At 40.6% G+C, this 18,279-nt stretch overlaps 1 protein-coding gene across 1 annotated transcript in view; it reads right to left on the bottom strand.

Annotated features, from left to right (window-relative positions):
- Window positions 1-607: 607 nt before the first annotated feature.
- Window positions 608-18,279, bottom strand: part of LOC132959519 (mothers against decapentaplegic homolog 3) — a 29,406-nt gene continuing 11,734 nt past the window's right edge. Inside the window, exons 2-8 of the mRNA XM_061032644.1 lie at window positions 9,050-9,243; window positions 8,674-8,808; window positions 7,751-7,876; window positions 6,415-6,627; window positions 6,123-6,260; window positions 5,058-5,202; window positions 608-3,231 (exon numbers count right to left, since the gene is read on the bottom strand). Coding sequence (XP_060888627.1) covers window positions 3,108-3,231; window positions 5,058-5,202; window positions 6,123-6,260; window positions 6,415-6,627; window positions 7,751-7,876; window positions 8,674-8,808; window positions 9,050-9,243 — 1,075 coding nt within the window. The 3' untranslated portion in view covers window positions 608-3,107. The remainder of the gene's footprint in view (window positions 3,232-5,057; window positions 5,203-6,122; window positions 6,261-6,414; window positions 6,628-7,750; window positions 7,877-8,673; window positions 8,809-9,049; window positions 9,244-18,279) is intronic.

Raw genomic sequence — 18,279 nt, 5'->3', positions numbered from 1 at the left:
ACAGACAAGGAAACCCCCAAACAGGAGACTAAAACCTGAAATGTCTCATGAGAGAGCCAAAAACTTCCTTCAAGGTCCTGTGTGTTACTTTTTTTTTTAGCTGTGTTCTTGACACCCTGTAGACAAAGCTAAGAGCCTTGTCTTAAACGTGGAAGTAGTTTTCTTGCAACGACAAAAGAATCCCATCCTGCTGTAGTTTTGGACATTTCAGTGTATCACTCACTGTAAATATTTGCTGTGGACAAATTGAATAAAGGCTGTTTCTATAGCATGCAGTTATACACTTTTCCTGACCTACCCCATGGCAGCTGTTTAAGCCATTTCAAATAACTTTATAGAAATGACCAATGTTGGTGCTCATGGTCCTGTTTTCTTTTGTCAAAAAGAGGCATTTAAGTTTGTTTCATGAACTGATCAAAACAACTCACAGGAGCTTTTAAGTACAGTACACGCTGAGAAAACTTTTTAAACTAAAGCGTTAAGCGATTTATTTTGTGATTGAATTGTTTGTGAATCAGACTGAACATAACAAAAGCCTTTTCACTGAACACCAGATTGGGTTTTGAAATGTATGTTTTGCGCTATTTTCCTCCAAGTACCCAACGTGTCACCACAAGATAGATTTCTTTTATTAATAGATCAACAATAATAAACAAAAATATAAAGCATCACATCAACTTTTTTATAGGCAGAGAAAAATAAAGAGTATACTTTTATACAAGACATCTAAAATGACCAATACAGAGCACGAAAACATAACCATATATCACAACTAATAACGGTTACAGTGAGCAAATTTAATAAAGATAAGGGGGGGAAAAGCACAAGCACTAAAAGTTGAAGAGTGTATAAAAATGACAAATCTGCTTGCAAAATATTCCCTACTGGGTAATTACATCGGCCATGGGTTTTAAAGAGCCCATTAGGAGCAGGACTGCTGCATTCAAGAACACTAGAAGCTCTTCAAAGGGCTCACGTGTCTCAGATTAGTAGATGCTACCGTTTCTGAAACAATCTCACACTATTGTTTGAAGGTTTAAAAGTTTGACATTTTAAAGAGATCAAAATCTACCAGCTTCAAGAGTCAAATCTTATGGCTTTGTATCGCTCTTGAGTCTCTAAAATGTTACAGATTAGCACCACTGGGCTGGCATTAACATCAAAAGCTGGTTATTGTAAGCAAGTTCTGAAAAGAAAAAAAAAAAAGAGTCCAACGGTTGTCCATGTCCACCCACTGTGTCTTTGTGTAGTGTTGTAAAGGAAATCCGTCGACTTCCAGCACAGTGGGTGGGTTGAAGAAAAAGTGACCAAAGCTAAGACTAAACGTTTCTATTCCAGCATTGGCTTCCCCAAAAGTGACTCAACTTTTTTGTTCTTTTTGAGCCTTTTTTTTTTTGTTCTCATATTTAAAAAATATCCATCAACATTATAAAGGCTGATGGTCGTACTATATCACATGTATTTTATGTACTACATGTACATAGACCAAAAAACAGGGACATTAGATGAAGCAACTGGTATTTAGAAGCCTCTATTCATCCAAACACTTCCCTTTGTAAAATGCTGTGCTTTATTCTGACGCTGCCTTGTCTTCACAGCACAGGCAGAAAAATACAAGGTTCATAACCTACGCCTGCCCGCAGCATCTCCTGTCATGTCATGCAAAAACACTGAGAGCAGACAAAGTCGACAACACATCATCACCTTTTTGTACTACAAAAACAATTGGTATCAAAATAAACTGAAGTCTTGAGAGTCATGCATCCGTTGTTTTCACTGATTTCTGTACAGAATTCATCTGTTTGTGTTGACGGTCCTGAGTGTGCAAAAAGTCAATATCACTGATGGCTAAAAGTAAGAGCAATGTTACGGACTGCTGAGAGAGAAAATTAAAAAAAGCAAAGGCATCTTCCTGCTCTCTTTACACAGCTTTCTGCAGCGTTCTCCTATCACACACAAGTACTATATCTACATGTTGTGTGTTCAGCATTCTTACTAAATGTTAGCAAAATGTAACGTAATGTTGTCCAGTTCTGTGTACGGGTCTGTTAAACACAATACCTACATCATAATACGCTGCTGCAAAAATGGTATTGCATATTGGCAAAGCTTCCTGAAATGAACGTAGAGTATATTTCACATTACACTCTGACAAGAACTACATACAGAAGTACTGTACATCCCTTGAGTGTACTTTGCCAACGCCACTTTACAGGAATAAGAACATTTTGAAAAAGTGCATCATCATCGTCATGACCTTTGATGAATGCAAATATCTTCATGTCATCACAAAGGGGGCTGAAAAAGTTGTATCTACTATCTGCTTTACTGGGTCCTGAAGCATCTGACTGCTTATCAATCTGGTACATAATTTAAACTAGTAAGTGTGGTTTCAGCTATGATAGGTGGGAAAGGTTTGATCAATAGCTTGACTTGTAGTTAAACATCATGTTATTAGCCCTGTCAGAGTAACAAAGGCTGCATGAAACGACATTATAAGAGCATTGACAAATACTCATGTAGACTTGCTGTATTTCCTTCAAGCAGTGTTTACAATCGGTGGCTGAATTGTCCTGGTTACTCATTTTCAATCTGTCTTCATAAACGATCAAATGCCCAAATACAGAAACAAAGTCATTTGAAATGCATGTAACACTAAAGTATGGTTTATATGCTTAAAAAAATGCAATTCTTTTTTGAAATCCACTGTTCACCTTAACATCTGTACAAAAGTTATTATAATAATGAAAAATAATATAAAGAATCTCTTAATTGGAAAAATCTCCTCTCTTCATTACGGCCTTTCTTGCACTTTGAAGCCAATGATTAAAACGTTTCCATCAAACTGCCAATTAACCAATCAACATCATCATGGTGCTGCTTTACTGCACTCGTCCCCTTTTACCACAAACAACATGAATATAAAAAGTGCTACTGACAGCCAGTGGGGAGGAGGGAGTAGAAGATACAGATTGAGGATTGGCTGAAGGAGGGAGGGGCTGGGTGTTACCATCTTTCTGAACATTTGAAGCTGTTTTTGTCTGCATGCAGTCTTGTGTTGTTTTAAGTCACTGACAGGAATTGGGTAGATGGAGAGTTTTTTTCCCCTAAGAGACACTGGAGCAGCGGATGCTAGGGGAGCCCATTTGTGTGAGCACCTTGTCGAGCCACTGCAGGGGGCCGTTCAGGTGCAGCTCGATCCAGCAGGGGGTGCTGGTCACCGTCTGTCGCCTTGGAGACACACAGAGAGCAGACAGAAGTGTTAATAAACAAAGAAAACTGTCAAGAGCTTTGTGAGCAAACTTACTGAGTCGAGTTTCACTAAAGTCAAACATGTCTACTTTGATTACAGGCCCCATTTAAGGCTGAGGCAAGAGGCTGACTTTAGAAAACGAAACAACAAAGAACAAGAAAGTGGTTAAATGTAGGTTTGAGTTTCACTTGAACACATTTAACTGCATGTTAAGAACAATTGAACCTTTCTTTTCTATTCTTGCTGTCAAATTTTGACTTCGGCTTAGACCCTACAATCTTATTTCATGTCTCAAATGTTTTGTCTTTATTGGTCTAAGTAAGTAAGTATTTTAACAAAGCCTCTCTTTACACAATACAAATGTTTAGCTGACTTTAAATAAATGGGATGAATTAAGCCAAAGCCTGCTGGCCTCTGTGTCTTCCTAAAGTTCAAACAATGCTTCAGAGAAGACCTTTCAAAAGTTTCACACTGACTATTAAAGAAGGAAGTTGTTTCATAAACATGTGAAACTGTTGGAGAATATGCATTTGAAACAACTTGGGGGTGATTTAGCTTCTGAAATTCTTCAGAAGACAAAATATGGAGAAATGTTTCAGACATTCAACCCCTTGATCTCCATACCCTGTGGCTCCTTTTCTAAATCCCCTGACTGCTTCACAGAAAGAGGAGAGCAGAGGAGAGGCCGGAAAGAAGAAAAACACAGACACAGGATACAATATTGAGTTTGTATGCTTTAAGAAAGAGGGGGTAGATTTCCAAAAAGATTCTGGCTCCAGTGTGCTGTGCTTTACCCTGATAACCCTGGGTGATAACCCCACCATTTCCCACAGTTTTTTTCCCCCTGACAAATCATGTTTGAAACCAGAGAGTTGTGTGGACACATCAATAAGTACAAGAGGAAATTAAGTCTGTTTTTAGAGAACTGATCATTTGGTTAAAAAGAAAACGTTCTATTCATCTTTCTTTAAGTGTATGTCGTCATACATGTCATTGGCATAGCTGCAGGATTTCCTGGTATAGCTGATCTGTTTCATGACTACTAAAAGGAGACTGGCTGAATCATTAACAATCAGTTTTAGTTAAGTTCATAAATAAATAAAAAAATAACAGGTGAAGGGGGGAAAGGGTTAAAACTACAAACGGCTGGGAAAAGACTGGGGACTAAGGTGTGGGTGGAGGTAGACACGGAGGAGGGCCTGGCTGGTCCAGTAACCTGAATCCTGTTTTTAAGTGTCTCCACATGTCAGAGTTTGGTCTGGGCAGGACTGTGAAGCACTCGCTCTCGGCACAAAGGTTTCCCCCCTTGGGGAAGCCTCCTATGCTGAGCAAACTTTTAAGCCAATCATCTACTCCCCTTTTCCTTGGTCTCCTCCTCCCTCACTATCAGTGAGTCAGACTGAGTGGAAAACAGGGAGGCGATGGAAGAGGGAAAGTCTGACATCTCTTTTTTTTGACAAAACACATGTGTCTTTTTAAAAATAGTCTGGGGCCTGTTTGTGTTGATGAGGCCTCAGTGATGTCATACAGAGGATCCACCAGAGTGTGAGCAGATGCCTGGCTGCGGGGGCGGCTGGATTGCGGGATGTGATTCACACACTTCTTTGTTTCTATTGTCTGCGTTTACATAAAGGCCTGCCGAGGACTTTATCTTTGCACAAAGACTCTTATCATGTCACGGAGAAGATAGGTGTAGGTTGTATTATTTTTTAGGCAGTGAAGCTCTCTTGAAGTTGGCGTTAGACATTTAGGACACAACTTTGTGGTATTCAATAACCCAAAGCTGCCTGTGACCACAGCCTACCTGTACTCTGCTCCCCAGCCCTTTACAAAGCTCATTCTGATGGTGCACATCCTAGTGAGCTGGTAAACAGCTTCAAACCCCTGGTTGACCGACTGTGCCAGCAGGGCAGCAAACTCCTGGTTGTTGAAGATCTTCAGGTTACATCCTGTAGGAGACAACATAGACACACGTCAGGCCACAACTTTCATATGAGAGTGACTCAAAGAGCTTATTCAGAAATGACTCCAATACATGAAACTGTCATCTCAGTGACACTGAGGGAAGAGTGTGAGAAAAGGGGGCTGATGAAAAAGATAGGACAATACTCCTTGTGTAAAATACATCTTTCTGACAACAAACCTCCAGAGACTTAAGATCTAGGTTTTGGTTTGGCTTTTACAAATCATGTGGACAAACTACTGTGGAGAGGACAAATGTGTATATTTAGCCAGACAGTGAAAGAGCATGTCCACATGGCCACACGGACCTTTCCAGCAGACGCTCTTCTACAGTGCGTCTGCTCGAAATGTCTGTGTGGCAATTAAAATAAAATTTTGGAGCGCTGTCCTAATTGTTTTTCTTGTTTGAACATTCAGCACCCAGTTGTTTTATGCTGAAAGGTAATTGAGCGTGTTTTTTCTATCGTTATCTCTGCTGTTAAAAGTCTAGGTGATGCAGCCAAAATAAATTTAATCTGAGTCACTATTTAAAATAATTAACTTAAATTAGATTAGATAACTAACAGGCAGGGCCTTCCAGTTGTGGTCGGCTTTGCCACAGACTACGCCCTCAAACTGTGGAGTTCTGGCAGCAGACAGTCATAGGTTACACTCAGTTACTTTAAATTTCAATCCCTGCCCAAAAGCCTGCAGTCCAAAGTGAAAGTTAGGGACAAAATCATTTGATACTGGACTTCTTTTAAGACAAAATAAACATATAAAGGGGCCTTAGAAAAATGACTTTTTTGGGTTCAGAGGCTTACTTGAGGAGAGTTTGACATGTGGACAAACTGAGTCGGGGTTTAAATTGCCAACCCTGTGAAAAGTTTGATCTTCAGTTTTACCCATCCATTTTTCTGACACACACCTGGAGGGATCTTGCAGACGGTGGCAGGGTGCCAGCCGTAGCGCTGGTTACAGTTGGGGCTCTGAACAAAGATGGCGCTATCGCTGAGACACTCTGCGAACACTTCTCCTCCGATGTAATAAAGCCGCACACCACGTCCTTGAAGAAAAACACAGAGAGAACAACAAACTCCTCAGGTCAGGCAGTGAATGTATGAAGTCATGAAGTATCTATCTATCGAAATGTAGAGTAATGTCTGAGTTGGAACTGGAAGAGACATTAACTGAAATATCTTATCCAAATTAAATCTCACCAATATGTCTGCGCGTCAACTCCACAGCTGCGTTGCGGTTGACATTGGACAACAGGCCCAGGCAGAAACGCTCTGAGTTGGAGGGGTCCGTGAAGCCGTCCACTGTCAGCGAGGGCTGTGAGGCGTGGAAGGTCTCTCCTACTCGCTGGTTTAACTCGTAGTAGGAAATCGAGCACCAGAAGGCCGGCTCGCAGTATGTCACAGGTTGAAGGTCTGACACAGAGAGAAGGAAGACGATACAGTTTTCTTTTATGGAAATCAGAATGCAGATTTGGTCAAGAGAAAAGAGAATTAACTGAAGCTTTCAGGGTGGCTGTGAATAGACTGAATTGTGCTGATCTGTTTATCATTTAGTGTTTGAAATAAAATAAAAGCAAAGAAACAAATTAAGAGACATGCATCAAGATTATCAGGCTAAGAGTGGGAGCTAATCAAAGAAATATTTTAACATATCGATGGAAATGAAGAAAGAAGTAATTGATGAAAAAAACAAAAAGGGGCAAAATGGGGTACTGAAGAGGCCTTGGGGGACGCAGGGGGAAAACTCACCACCAAAGAAAACACTCGACTGAGCTTGCGTCACCAAATGTCAAACCCATACGCTATTTCCCAGAAGTTTTCAGCAGACAAATGTGGAAACTCAACCCTCACTGGTGGGACGCTTGAGCCAAAACGGTCAAATTACATGCTTATCCTTGATAATTTTCTGAAACTTCAACTGGTTCTGGTAATTTGCTCTTTTCCCTTGTCCTTGGCTTTGAAGTCCGGAGGAAGCTGCCAAATGAAACTGGTGTGATTTTTGTTATTCACCAGTAACTCTCTGTCCAAGCCCCCCAGCGTTTTTCCATCCTCATAGAATAAACTTAAGATATTGTCATTGATGTTAGTGTGGGCTGAATGCTGGGCTGGCCTGTTAGGCAGCTCACATGCAGCAGAGAAGACAAAGACGTCTTTCATCACCTGGTTTCCTCTTACAGAACTGGAGTGAAATCAAACAGAGAATTCCCACTGGGGAGATACACTATACAAACATTTGTCTGTAAGTGAAGGAAGACAGACTGATAAGCACACACACACACACACACACACACACACACACACACACACACACACACACACACACACACACACACACACACACACACACACACACACACACACACACACACACACACACACACACACACACACACACACACACACACACACACACACACACACACACACACACACACACACACACACACACACACACACACACACACACACACACACACACACACACACACACACACACACACACACACACACACACACACACACACACACACCTTACCTAAGTTGCTGTGTGTGGGTGAAACAGGGTTCGGTGACAGGTTTGGGGAGCTTGTGTCCATGCTGTGGGTCATCTGGTGATCGCTGGTCTCTCCATCCTCACTGAGGTAGCCTGGTGGAGGCGTTTCTAAGACGGAGACGCACACCAAGAAAACAACTCAATATGTTTGTTGCCAAGTATGCTATGATAAATATGCATGTGTGTTGAAACTGTGAATATCTACAAAGAATAACATTACAAACACGTTAACATCAATAACAGAAAAACTCTCGATTACTTGACATTTGTAGATGATTCTGACAATAAATGGAAATCTGATTCTTTATAGAAACATGTTTCAACAAAAAAACACCTGATCAGCGTTTTACCCTGGTTGGTTAGAAGAATAATTAAGCCATGTGAGATAACAATTTATCTGCTTAAATATCTCAATATCTATACTCAATTTATCATTATAGGACAGTAAAGAAACTCAAATAACTTTAATTACAGAATTTGATTTTGTCTTAAAAAAATGTATCATCCAAAATCAAAAAAAGCTAGAAACAAATGTTTCAGTTGACAAACGATTGTTGAAGTCCTAGAAAGGTGTACAAGAACCTAACGATGATTTGGGAAGTGAATCATTTTCTAACAATGCACAGAAAGTCGTTATTTGAAGTCACTCAGAATCTCAATTTTTTGGGGATAATGTCAAAATCAAGAAGCACAAAAAGAGGCTCGCCAGTGTTCAATTAGCAACTAGCTTGATGTTGGTCAAGACTCCGAAAAATATGAACATCTCCTGGTCCACAAGATGCTTTTTTTTTTTTTTAGAAAAGAAGATTCAGTGACGTATAATGTTGATGGATACCATTTCGATATCGCTGATAATCAGATTTGGTGTATCTGAGTGTGAGTGGTGTTCGGGAGAATACTGGTACCTGGTATGTAGTTAATCTGGGGCTCGATGCCAGCAGGGAAGTTTGTGTTTTCGGGGATTGAATGGCTGTAGTCATCCAGAGGAGGGAACTCACTGGGGATTTCTGTGTGTCTGGGCACCAGCACAGGTGGGAGTACTGCATGATGGATGGAAAATTACACACATACCACAAGAAGCTCTTTAGAACATTGATGTCAGGTCAGGAAAATATAAATAATTATGTTATACAACACTATTTAAAAACAGAACGATGCGATACAATCAAACAGAGTTAAGTGCAGTGAATCAAAGATTAACAGGTTAATCCCTTGAGATCAAACTGTCAAACTTTTTCCCATCATCCAACAAAAGAGTAAACACACTTCAAGCTGCCGTACCTGGGGTTTCCACTCTCTGGTAGTGGTACGGGTTGACACACACTTCATCCTTCTTGGTGTGGAAGGCGTACTCACACAGCTCCACCGCACGCAGCTCATGGTGGGACTGCAGGTCGGGCCAGCGCCACAGACGGCAGTAAATGACATGTGGGAGACCTTTCCTGTGGGAAACCTGCAGACGGCCATCAAGAGACCTGCAGACAAGTGGAGAGGAGGAACAGCAGAGAGGCTTGTTGAGAAGTGTGAACCACAAATGTGTGCGTTTTTAAGAATATGGCTACTTAACTCGATTTTATGCAAATAATTCAACAATCACTTCATTCTTCACGACAGGTTATTCAATTCTTTGATCCTCTCTTCATATATAGATGTGTGTGTTTTTTATAATGAGCGTTATAATGATACCAGTTTGGACTGAAGTCTTTGCTTATGTCTGAACTCTCTTCTAGCCACTTTCTGAACTTAAATCAATCATTTTTAAGCATTGCCATCTTGAAATTTATAGACATGAAAATATATTTGAGGACTATCACATATAATTCTTTTTTCAAGGTTATTGATCATGAGATTATTTCCCAAGGTGTTTAATACTTGGCAGCCCTTACTGATCAGTTGTGACAGCCTGTCGCTTTAGTATGAACCCGTTGTTTTATGTTGTAAACTGAACCACGAACCAAGTCCATGATCGGAAAGTTTCTTTTCAACCTAGCGCTGTCGCTGACATTGTCCAGGATTCAAATTTTTTAAGTATGACTTCTTATTTAAAGAAACTCAGTCCTGCACACCATATCAGCTTTTAGGTGCCGTGTTTAAATCTGGGCTTTGACACTTCCTCCTGCTGACGAGGGTCCCAGCTGTGTGTGGACCGGCTATGAGCTGATGTTTAATAATAAACAACCCAGAATGAGATTACAATATGTACAGCAGGGATTTCATTGTGTTGTATAACATCTGCACTCATCTGGTAAACAACACTGCTGGCAGGATGATGACACAGGCTGCCGGATAGAAATGAGCGCTAGTTTTATGCTGCAGATCATCATAACGGGGACGTACCCTGTAATCTCTGAGCACAATGACCCATGAAAGAGGGGGAAAAAAAAAAAACCACTAATCATCTTATGCAAGAGGAAACATCCCCATATGCCCCTTCTATCTCAACACTGGCTCACCCTCAAACACAAACACAGAGTCAGGGTCAAAGTCATGAGCTAAAGCCCCCTTAACAGGACAAATGTCTGTCCACAAATAAAAGCAGGGCTCTGTGCAGTCTTACTACTGAGAGCCTCATCTGGGTCAACTATTGTACACCCAGCAAGCTGAGAGGTGCTTTAATTTTTTATGGCAAAAGCTTTCATTTACTGGCTTTAAAAAAGGGGCTGGAATGGGTGTGTGTTGGAGGGGGGGGGGTTCTTGAATTTGAGAATGTCTGAGTACTTTATGTTCACACAAGCATACAGTAGAAGACAGTTTAAGGAAGAAAATGGGGTAAACTGGAGAAGCTTCAGATCTAAAAAAAAACATCCTAAAAGTCTGCGAGTAAAAGCAGGCATGCTAATGTCAAGTTAATTCACACCATGTATCTGAATGCGAAAGTGCAATTATAAGGAACCAAATGCAATAAGAAGTCTTTTACAGGGTTTTGGGGACTTGTATCTTGGTGGACCGGTAGCCACCATGAAGGTGTGTTCAGACCGTAGACTATAGGGACAGTGTCCCCTTCCTGATGAACAAGATGAAGCCAGAATATCCCTGAGATGGGTGCTGCTGACATATTGCTAATTTGCAACCAGAGTCTGAGCAGTAGGGAAGAAGCATGGTATTGAGCTCATGCTGCTTCGGCTAACAAAAACACACATCTAACGTAAAAAATCCCCAAGGTGTGTACAGTCCTCAGCGGATCAGATTCCTGTGTTGGTTTCAAGCAGACGCTCACGGTAATAGAAATTCAGTGACTCACTTGCACACAACTCTGAGGGGGCCACAGGAGCCACACAGAGCTGTCAATCACGGCATTTTATAAAAATGTATAGCATCAACTAACCAATTCAAAAGAAACTTCTGATGTGAACATAAATAAATAATAAATAAAAAAATAATAAATAAACAATAACTATCACGACAATATAATCTGTTAATATAGAGGAGGCGGGGTTTATGACCTTCACTGCAGCCAGTCAGCAGGGGGAGCACTTTGGTTGGGCTGTATCCAAATTTTGATATAGTTAAATCTCCCCATACATTTTTCCGGTGTATATACCCTGACTAACTCAATTTATTTTCTTTTGTGGTAATGAAACAGATACCTTGGCTTTATAAAAAATACCATGGGATACCTTATTACCGTTTTACCGCCCAAACCTAGGGAGCACTAAATCTTTTGGCTTCACTCCCAGACAGATGTTGCTAAGTCCACCTTAGTATACACTCTATGGTTCAGACCATAAGCAGGGGCATGTTGCATCTTCAGATACTTGTTTGAGTTTGAAAATAGGGTAATTTATGTTTATCTGTTTGTTAAGCATGACATGAATATTCATATATGTTGGTAAACAAAACCCTGTTGTGTCTGGGTTCACTACATCAACCTTAGGAGCTTGGTTATTTTTTTTACAACCTCCTATAAGAACAGTCTGATTTAACTTTAATGCTGCTTCCAGCTACTTGAGGCAAGACAGACCGCAGTTTTTTATCTCGTTAGGTTGGTTGGGCTTGGCTCAGCTGGACTTCTCAGAAGCAATTAAACTACCAGCATAATGTTTTAGTCACAAATTGTGGACCAATCTGTTGAGGGTGAATGCAGCTGGTGTGACTTGGTGTACATATCTCTGCAGTAGGCTATTGCAAAAAAAGAGATGGGCAAAATATCTACATCATGATGCAGATTTTAAGAGGGTACAACTTCATGCTATGAGGGTTTGTCAGCAGCAGGACTAGCAAACACATTTTGTACTTTTTTATCCAGTGTACAATCAGTATGAGCATCAGCAACATCAAGCAGTGTATTATCCCTAGTACTGACACACCAAAAAGGAAGTAAGATTATACACAAATAAAAACCTTTTGGATCTTGTGTAAACGGTAATATTGTGAGGGATTCCACATGAAACACAGCAACAAAAGCTGGATCAAAGAACTCCCGGACTAAATGCCTTTAAATCAAACAGAAACAACAGCTCTACTCGGCTTCTCATCTTCGCTTTGGGAGAAAACATTCAGCAAAACTGAAAGATTTGGATCATTCAACACAGTAAACAAAGGAACAGGGACACCTTGTGCTGTTATGCAATCAAGTGGAGAGGATTTTAAGGCTCATTTAGGCTCATCTTTAATGTTTCTGTGTAAGGGTTCATGAAAGATTGAGTACTTGTGACCGCAGTTCCTCTTTTCTATTGCAGGTTTCCGGAGCTTGAAATATATTCTTCTGATTTATTGGGGCTGTTTCCTTTTATTACATTGAGCAATTTTGCACAGTTTGACAGGAGCTAGAGAAGCTCAGGCATTTCAGTGAGTCTCTCAGATGCCTAGATTGTCACTTCTAACTAATAAAATGACTGGCTTTTCACTGTTGGACTCACTTTAAAACTTTGTTTTATAACTGATGGACAAATAAAAAATATAAAGACATAGTAGCTTTGAAGTTTCTCAAAAGAAATCACAACGGGAGCTACACACGAGTGATAGGAAATGGAGATGAAGACACGAGGGACACACATCAAAATTGCATTTGCAAAGAGGAACCGCAATCACATGTAGACACTGAAAAAATTAGAAAAGATATTTACAACATCATAAACAACCTCAATGCTGGAAATACCTTCAAAGTATCCACTAAAGTGCATTCTCATCCTGGAACAGATAGTATTCACTACTGGGTTAATGTGGTTATACTTTAAGGGGTTCCCTCACCTTTTTTTTTTTTTACACAAGAAGTAAAAATGAGGATGTGTCCGACAGAGGTGATCTGATGTCAGAGGAATGTGTGTTAGGTCCTGCAGCTGAGTGGGTGTTCTGTGGGGTGAGACTCTGCGTGGGCAGAGACAGACATGCACAAACGGCAGTGGCATTACTGTCCTGTATAATGTCCCTCTTTTCATAAGGCCCTTTCCTGTCAGTGATTTTTTTCCCCCTCATTTTTAAACGTTTACAGTAAAAGTTCAGCATGAGTCACACTACTAAGCTGAACTACACACTGTATGAGCGGAACATCACAAAAGAGGATCTTCACTCTACCGGGAACAACCAATATGACTTTTTATACCATTATATTATTATTATAATCCACAGCCAATCAGTCATGTTGGAACACAGAATGGGATGTAATGCTTTATATCATCCACTTGATTTACTTGAAGTGGAAAAATGAAACCGTTCAAAACAAGCCTGACTTCCCCAAGAAAATATGGAAAAAGAAAAGACAAGTTTAAATGCAGACATTAATATAAATGTAGCATTGTTCGGAGCAACAAAGGTCAAATCCAGAGGGGCAATCAGCAGAAGATGCATGATATTATAAGATTATGTATTGAATGTTACTAAATTTGAAGTTTGAATGAATAGCCACATGTAACCAATACCAGTTAAATGTAAATAAATGGCTCCAGAATGGCCGGACATACAGGATCAGTATCAGCACAAGCGGGTCTTTGCACTGACATGTTACTGTTTTTTGATCAGCACAAGATAAAATGGCAGCGTTTCACCAGAACTCACTCCTTTGTTTGAGTTTCCAAACCAACTGTTAACACGGCAAGCTGCACCATTGGCTGCTAACTCGGATTCATCATTGGCTACCAACTAAAACTACTGTTTCATAGCATAGAAGAAGAGCTGAATGCAGGACATGTATTAACTGATGATGTGAAACAAACAGTGTGATGATCGCTGAGAGAAAATGCAAATTACAGCAATTTAAAGATATTTTGAAAAATACTACAATGAAAGAAAGATGAGTAAGCAAGGCCTCAGTTTTCAGTTTGAATGGAGTAATACAATTGTTGCAAGACTAGTGTAGGTCATCAGCAGTGTTTTTTTAATTATTATTAATGTTTTATGACCCTGGAATCAGACTGAAACTATTAATATAGAGAAAGGAAACTGGTGATAGAAAATCTCTACAAGAGGGATAAGCAAACTTGAAGATTTTGCAGACTTCTTCTTCAATCCTTGTCAAATTATCTTTTTTAAAGCTTTATTTTTGGGCTTTGTATGCGCCTATTATTCATAATGTGAAAGATACGATACGATATGAGCCGCTTTATTGTCCCGTTGGGGACTGCTGCCAAACACTCAGCTGCTTCCACTCGAATCAATAAATAACAACAACAGAAAAACCACATCCACCCATTAACAAACAGGCACATACCAATACAGAGCAACACAACATTACCCATATTGCACAAGATCTGCAAAAACACAGCATGATAGAACTCACACAGCCTTACGAAACATTATTCAAAAATTCAGAAATTTTATTGACGTGGGAACAAAAGAGTTTTTAAAGCGGTTAAATTTACATCAGGAGACTCTGTATTATCTGCCAGAAGGTAGAAGCTCGTACCAGAGTGGAGGATTTGAAACGGGACAGACAACACTCTCTGTGCCTGTATGAGAACAGACTGCTCGTATATTGGAGAGAGAGGGAGAGAGAGAGAGAGAGAGAGAGTGAGAGTGGGGAAAGACATATGGGACAGGAGCCACAGGTGGGATTCAAACCCAGGCCGCCCGCCTTGAGGACCTCAGCTTTCACACATGGGGTACGGACACCAACCACTCAGAATTACGGATTACTCTAGGAAATTTGGAATGATATTCTGTAACTTAAAACAAAAATATTTTGCATGTTACCCAACATCTGTTCAAACAGAAGAAAAGAAAAACAAACAGCAACAGTCAAAACACAGAACATATCACACACATAGACAGGTCAGGACACACACACACTACATCCTACTGAATCTGAATCACTCGTTTTATGAAAGAGATCTATGCCGGCACGATGAGGAGACTTTAATGAGGATCAACCCCCTGACAGTAAAAACCACTCCTGCAGCAGCATCAAGCCTCAGCCTGCTGTTCAGGGGAAGAGTCAGAGGCTCCGTCTAAACGAACTTCTGTTCCTTCAAAACACTTTGAAATGATTCCGAGATCAGAGTACTTCAGCTCTGTGGTAGGTGAAAGGCAAACGGGGTGAGACATATGACCCCAAATTCCCTGCTGGGCTACTGTGATTGTGTGTTTTTGTGTGTGTCTGTGTGTTTCCAGACTGAAGATATGGGAGGGATATGAAGGCTTCCAAGAATTTAGGCCATCAGTTTTCAACTTTCAGCTCCTCTTCAAGGCCCAAGAGATGAGACTGAGTTTTTGTTTACCAAGTCACAAGTCACACTGGAAAATAAAATGGATTACATGAACTAATACTCTCGTTCCAGCACATCATACAAAAGCGTACAAACTTTACTTTAAATGTTCGCTGTGTTTTAAACTACTATGTGGTCGGTTCAAAATGTTCAAAAATTCTTAAAGTGGAAATTAATGTTTAATGTTTCTTTTATTTTTTTTAATTTTAGCAGTTACTGGTACATCGAGCTATAGGAGGCCATAGTCCTCATCCCAGCGGTCATGGGTTCAAGTCCAAACTTGGCACTTTACTGCATTTCACCCCGCACTCAAGCGATACAAACAACGCTTTGCAACGTAACATCCTGTTTTGTCTTTCTGTCCTGTATCATTTGTATTCCCGGGTTGGTCTTCACAGAAAACAAGCAGTTAGAACATGATGCTCTTGATCTTTAGCTGGTCCGGATTCCTTTTCAAAACTGGCAACAACAGTCGAAAAAAGTGACGATTTCAGTCCAAGAGACGGTCGGATTAAAACTGGTGTCTGAAAATGAAAGGGACAAACTGGTATAGATTTTTAGGTCAGGATTATTGTGCTTCATGACCTGGAGCGAAGTCTAAACCTCACCTTTACGCCTAACCACATCTGTTTTTATGAATGGAAAGGAGTGCACACACACACACACACACACACACACACACAGGTATGAATCTGTGTGAATGAATTGGAAAACAAGGATGAAATGTGGCTATATCGTGATTGTGAAGAAGTGATTGTGAAGAGGAGTCGATGGACGAATCTTTGGTGTTTGAGTTGCTGTGTGTGGGTGTGTGTGTTTGGCTGACTCATAAAACAGACACAGACAGAGCAGATTGAGCTTCACTGAGCTGGGGAGGAGGGGAGGGAGCAAAACAAACACTCTGTGGCATGGCCAGTTACGCTTAGAAAGACACAAACATATACACTGTGTGTTTTCAGACTGGATATGGTCTGTGCAGTGGTGAACACACACAAACACACACACAGACTAAAACACATACTCTTCCCTGTGGGCTCAGGACTTGATACAACTCTGCCAAGACTCAATCTCAAAAGAATCCGAGTCTAAGCTTAAAATGATGCCAGCAAACACTAAATGTCTTTTTATTTGTCCCCCAGTTTTGTTCAATAAGTTGAAATACACAAGTAGCCAAACTTTTACTTAAATTAAACCATTGATACAAATGGTTCCAAGTATTTTAAGTGTCTGCAATTGCATGTAAACATCAGGACCTCCTGTCGCAATCTGTCCTACAAGAGAACAGAGGGGGGAGGACAAAGCGGGTGATGGATAAAGAAAGGAGGGTGCTGCTGGACAATAGGGCTGCCAGACTGTCTCAACAGCTCAGGGCAGCTCAGAGTGTCTGTGACCGTGCCCCTGAACCCCCCCCCCCCCCCTCTCTCCTCCGTCTGTCCCACTGCCCTGACCACCCTGCCTCCATCCCAGAAGTGAGAGAGGGGTGAGGGCGATGGGGGTGGGAGTGAAATGGCCTTTGTGCCTTCCATAAAGTCTGCGGCCAGTCTGTGGAGACACGACCAACAGGGCTGCAGTCCAGTGACGGCTCCTGTCCTCCAACAACAACATGTAAAGAGACTAATCATTCACTAGATCTGGAGAAAGAGCTGCTGTGAGGTAGTTTTGGATTAGAAACCTTACACCTGTCATCTTTACCTCTCTGTAAAGGTTATTTTGAACTCATGTGTTCTACTTGATGGTGGATTTGTTTTCTGTGAAACTGTATCTGCTTTTACAGCTGAAAACATGACACCTGCGTCACATAATAACAGAGCATTTTCAGCCCACACTAGTTCTGTTCCTGTACGACTGCTGTCACATGTTAATCCCTTGTTGTGCCACTGTCCAAAGAATCTGCAACCGTAGAATTAGAAAGAATAACTGATTTTAACACACCATAATACGAATTGTTAGTTCATAACATTCGGTCAAACGTTCAAAAGACTAAACAATAAAATAATTTTACTCTTGTGAATACATTTAATTCCTACAAAAATGTACTCTATTTAAAAAAAAAAAAAATACTATCAAGACATTTTTGTTTATAAAATGATTATATCCCAGTGGGCCAACGGTGATCCATTTTATCAAAGAAACAATAAGGCTGAAAAGTTCAAATCTCAGCTGGAAAGTAGATTCCAGCAGTGGATCAACTCACACATCAGCAGCATATATTCCACACACACACACCTCCTACTCTCTCTGGAAAAGCCATCAGACTTCTCCTTTTCTTTCAAAAGAAGTGTGTACGCGGGGGGGGGGGGGGGGGGGGGGGGGAGGGGGGGGTGAAGGAAGAGAACCAAGAATAGAGTGTGAGAGAGAAAAAAGTCTCCTTCATAACTTCAGCCTGCAGGTGATATCATAGGACTGGAGTGTACTGGGACCAGTGGATGTGAAATAAGAAACCAGCAGACAGGGGACCGGCAAGACTAGACGACAAATAACATAGTCTGCACTCAGAGAACTGGGGGATGATAGAGGACTGGGAACCATTAGTTTTTACTGCAAACAGTCAATGAGTTGAGCAGCCTGCATGTCTCTTTCTGAATCAAAATGATGAATGACTGAAAATATTCCAGATGGAAGTCATCAATATTTTTTTTCCTTCCCACAAACTAGTTCCATTTTCTTTCTCACATTAGGGCACAGTGTTCGCAGGTGTACTAGTGGCTACAATAAACTGAGCTTCCTTAATTTCACTGATTGAAAGTTTTGGTGGAAAAAAAAAAAAAAGACTTTTGTCAAAGAAAGTGTCGGGAGTGTTTGCTTGAATGTCTAGACAAGCTCAAAAGATTTTCTCATTTTGTCCTTGACATAAAATACTTTCAGTAAATG

The sequence above is a fragment of the Labrus mixtus genome, chromosome 1 (assembly GCF_963584025.1).
Source record: "Labrus mixtus chromosome 1, fLabMix1.1, whole genome shotgun sequence".
Taxonomy (NCBI): domain Eukaryota; kingdom Metazoa; phylum Chordata; class Actinopteri; order Labriformes; family Labridae; genus Labrus; species Labrus mixtus.
The sequence above is the reverse complement of the archived record's forward strand: the minus strand, read 5'-3'. Positions and strand labels throughout refer to the sequence as shown.